This window comes from Oncorhynchus kisutch, unplaced genomic scaffold (assembly GCF_002021735.2).
Source record: "Oncorhynchus kisutch isolate 150728-3 unplaced genomic scaffold, Okis_V2 scaffold891, whole genome shotgun sequence".
NCBI classification, from domain to species: domain Eukaryota; kingdom Metazoa; phylum Chordata; class Actinopteri; order Salmoniformes; family Salmonidae; genus Oncorhynchus; species Oncorhynchus kisutch.
In genome coordinates this window covers 23,082-27,311 of record NW_022262836.1, presented here as the reverse complement: position 1 = coordinate 27,311, position 4,230 = coordinate 23,082, and the positions used below count along the sequence as shown (strand labels likewise).

Genomic DNA, 4,230 nt, shown 5'->3' with positions numbered 1-4,230 from the left:
CCGCTATCATCCAGAAGGCGAGGTCAGTACAGGTGCATCAAAGCTGGGACCGAGAGACTGAAAAACAGCTTCTATCTCAAGGCCATCAGACTGTTAAACAGCCACCTCTAACATTGAGTGGCTGCTGCCAACACACTGACACTGACTCAACTCCAGCCACTTTAATAATGGGAATTGATGGGAAATGATGTAAATATATCACTAGCCACTTTAAACAATGCTACCTTATATAATGTTACTTACCCTACATTATTCATCTCATATGCATACGTATATACTGTACTCTATATCATCGACTGTATCCTTATGTAATACATGTATTACTAGCCGCTGCTCTGTACCATCACTCATTCATATATCCTTATGTACATATTCTTTATCCCCTTACACTGTGTATAAGACAGTAGTTTTGGAGTTGTTAGTTAGATTACTTGTTGGTTATTACTGCATTGTCGGAACTAGAAGCACAAGCATTTCGCTACACTCGCATTAACATCTGCTAACCATGTTTATGTGACAAATAAAATTTGATTTGATTTGAGAAGCTCCACCTAGATGGCTACTTTGTTGGAAGCCCTCAGTGGCAATGTTCATGCCAACATGGATTTCATCCATCTAGAGTCCTCTATCTAACTCCATGAGACTGACTCAATAGCCAGGTTTTGACCACCAAACGCAGGCCCCTAATTGCAATGAGGTGCACCTGGAGACAAATAGATACACCTGGGTAAATTAAGACATGTCACATAACATAAATACCAGGTGTATTGGATCTTGTTATCATCAGTTGCATTTTCTCTGTTAGTACCACTCCTGTACCTGGCATCATGTGCATTTTGAGACTGACGGTGGTCACATGTGAGTATACAAAATCTGTATCTGATGCAGATTAGAATTTAAATATATATGACAATGTTTGTATTTGTGAGTGAAAAGAAGTACATGTAATATGATTTGAGGGACATTCAGTTCCTTTTAGGGCAAAAAGGTATTCAAAGCATGGAATATGAGACCAAATGCTGAACTTGCGTATAGAGACCAATGCTGAGTTGTAGCTTCATGGTCCAAGTGCATATGATGTTGAATGTTGCTGAACTAGCTGTGTGATGTTGTTTCAGTGCTGGCTACAGCTTGCTGCACACTAACAGATGGAGGTACTGTATGTAATAATGATGATACTACTTAACCAAGCTAATGTGAGTGGTGTGTAATTCCTGTTTATTTGTCCTGGCAGCAATCAGCATCACGTGTGAAGGCTCTGATGCTTTACTGCAATGTGGTAAGCTAGTCCACACTGCTGAACAGTATACTCACCGACCACCTATGATCGTTTATACTGTAGATTAGCGTCACTAGCCCACACCATAGAGACCCATACTTGGCTCTCCTTCGTGCCTCACTGTTCTCCATCTCCCTCAGATGGAGGTAAGATCCATATCAAGCGTGCGAACTACGGTCGTCGTCAACACGATGTTTGTTCTATTGGGCGCCCTGATAACCAACTCACCGACACCAACTGCCTCAGCCAATCCTCCACCAGCAAGATGGCAGAAAGGTACTAGAACCTGTAACTCCTTGGCTGTAGTGTAAACAACCACCAGCAAGATGGCAGAAATGTGCTGGAACCTGTTGTGTTTACCTGTATGAACTCATGACCTCAACATGTCTTTGAAACACACAGATGCGGTGGGAAGAGCGAGTGTATTGTCCCTGCATCCAATTTCGTTTTTGGAGACCCCTGTGTCGGGACTTATAAGTACCTGGACACCAAATACTCCTGTGTCCAACAGCAAGAAACAAGTCAGTCTCTGAATGTGTGCTAATAATATTTAGTATTTAATAGTATTTAGATTCGACGTAGTGTTGGTATGACTGTGTCATGTTGGGACATTGTTTAATTCTCCTACCCACTTTTAATCTTGTAAAAAAGTAAGCTCAGCTGATTGCTAGAAAAGGAATATAATGGGTTGGTTCCCCTATGGTACCAGCTTGTTAACTTTGTTTCTCCAAGTGTAAACCACCCTCAACTGCTAACTAACCCTAGCAAGCTGTGGATATGCAACTTGTTTAGTTTGAGTAGCCTATAGGGAGGTCAGAGACCTGGCAGTGTGGTGCCAAGATGCCGAAGGAACTGGTAGTGGACTACAGGAAATGGAGGGCTGAGCCCTTCCCTGCCAGGAGGCTAAAAGGATTGGTGTCAGCCCTCCGATTCTGAATTCTACACCATTGAGAGCTTTTTGACTGGCTGCATCACCACTAGGTATGGCATCTGACCACAAGGTGCTACAGAGGGTATCGCGTACGGCCCAGTACATCAGAGGCCGCGCTCCCTGCATCAGGATTTCGACACCACCTGTGTCGGCAGGCTCTACATTGTCAAAGACTCGCACCCCCCAAGTTATACTGGTCTCTGCTACTCCATAACAAATGGTACGGCTGCACCAAGTCTGGAACCAACAGGACCCTGAAAGGCTTCTACTTCCCCCAAGCCTTAACTGCTGAATGACTATCTGCATTGACCCTTTTTGCAGTAACTTTTTTGACTTGTCTCATATGCTGCTGCTGTTCCTTGTTAAATTGACATATCTAGCTCAATTAGCCAGCAAGAACATGGAAGGCAAGTGTCAAGCTTATATGATGCTTGTGCACTTAATCTGGTTTACCATGTTTCAGTGAACGGTAACTAGCTAGCGCAACTCCTACAGTTTTGCAGGGTTTATAGCCAATCTGACAGATGGCACAAACTGCACAGATTGGGTGTAGCGGGGTCGACTTTATTTTTTCAACAGTTTAGGTCTAGCCAGCCAGTTTGCTTAAAATGTTAGCATTTCGAGAACTGCTCATAAGGAAGTGAAACTAAAAGGTAACGGTGGAAGATGACGCGCCTAACTTTTTGTACTTTGGTTCATGCTAACGAGTTTATAATGACTTTTAGAAAAATGCACCTGAAATCAACATTCCCTGTCAGTGCGCATCACTAACACTTCACCAGGCTAATGTATGTCTTAATTTGTCTGGCCAGTGGTGTAACTCCTGTGTTGTCTTTGCAGTAAGCAGCATCATATGTGAAGGCTCTGATTCTCAACTACTATGTGGTAAGCTGGTCAACACTACCGTACAGTTTAATCATGTGGTGCCGTGTATATTAGTCACTAGCCCACACCAACACCAAGGTTTGTCCTTTCTCTTCCTCAGATCGAGGTGAGATCCGTATTCAGCGTGCCAACTATGGTCGTCGTCAACACGATGTGTGTTCCATTGGGCGCCCACATCAACAACTCAAAAACACCAACTGCCTCAGCCAATCCACCACCAGCAAAATGGCAGAAAGGTACTGAAACCTTCAGTGTGCATTTAGCTGTAGGAAGTCATTGGCTGTGGTGTTAACCTCTACCTGTTGACACACAGGTGTGATGGAAAGCGCCAGTGTATCGTCAAGGTATCCAACTCTGTGTTCGGTGACCCCTGTGTCGGAACCTATAAGTACTTGGATGTGGCTTACACCTGTGACTGAATGTGAGTTTTGTATAGGTGCACATGACTGGGAACTAGAATTCGTGTTGTATTTTACCTTTATTTAGCATGGCAGTTAAGAACAAATTCTTAATTTCAATGATGGCCTAGGAACAGTGGGTTGACTGCCTGTTCAGGGGCAGAACGAAATATTTGTACATTGTCAGCTCATGATTTGTACTTGCAACCTTTCGGTTACTAGTCCAACTCTCTAACCACTAGGCTACCCTGCTGACGATTTTGTCTTGCAGGATATCTTCCTGGGGAACCTGAAGATGTACAAGGCTTCTGGGATATCTTCATCAGGTCGTGCTGTTTTCCTCCAACCTCTAAATCAACTTCAATGACCATTGTAAACCCGTGTACATTGTGCTGAAGCATTTCTTAAACAATTTCTGAACTGTGGCTGAATTAAACGAAGCGGCAGGAAGACGATACTAGTTGCCTCTTGTACATTAATAAATGTCACACCAATATTACTGAACATGTGTCCTTTATTCTCTCTTACTGGTCCTAATTCGTATGCATCAACAGCTGGTCACAAAGCAGGCCTGGATAGGTAAACATTTTAATACAATGTGTAGACTCTACAAACCTTGCTCGTTAAGTGGTTGGCTCATGAACCAAATGTTCCCTTTCTGTGTAGATTCAGTTTGACTATTTCATCTGGTAATAAACATACTTACAGGGAAGCTGCCCAACCACATCACATTAGTC

The 4,230-nt window shown here is 43.2% G+C and overlaps 1 protein-coding gene across 2 annotated transcripts; it reads left to right on the top strand.

Annotated features, from left to right (window-relative positions):
- Nucleotides 1-730: 730 nt before the first annotated feature.
- On the top strand, nt 731-3,997 carry LOC116362884 (L-rhamnose-binding lectin CSL3-like). 2 transcript variants are annotated; one of them, XM_031816888.1, is made up of 9 exons: nt 731-858; nt 1,119-1,154; nt 1,235-1,279; nt 1,420-1,555; nt 1,682-1,800; nt 3,051-3,095; nt 3,196-3,331; nt 3,409-3,516; nt 3,736-3,997. In XM_031816888.1, the coding sequence occupies exons 1-8, from the start codon at nt 828-830 to the stop codon at nt 3,512-3,514; spliced, it is 654 nt and encodes a 217-aa protein (XP_031672748.1). In that variant the 5' UTR covers nt 731-827; the 3' UTR covers nt 3,515-3,516; nt 3,736-3,997. The 2 variants fall into 2 exon arrangements, with proteins under 2 accessions (XP_031672748.1, XP_031672747.1); XM_031816887.1 differs by having other exon boundaries at nt 732-858; nt 3,765-3,997.
- Nucleotides 3,998-4,230: the final 233 nt, after the last annotated feature.

What these genes read in the sequence shown, in the direction of transcription:
- LOC116362884 (XM_031816888.1), top strand. Translation starts at nt 828, where the DNA reads ATGTGCATTTTGAGACTGACGGTGGTCACAT. An exon ending in TGATGCTTTACTGCAATGTG is followed by an intron (nt 1,280 to 1,419) that starts GTAAGCTAGTCC and finishes CATCTCCCTCAG; the next exon opens with ATGGAGGTAAGATCCATATC. An exon ending in TGATTCTCAACTACTATGTG is followed by an intron (nt 3,096 to 3,195) that starts GTAAGCTGGTCA and finishes TCTCTTCCTCAG; the next exon opens with ATCGAGGTGAGATCCGTATT.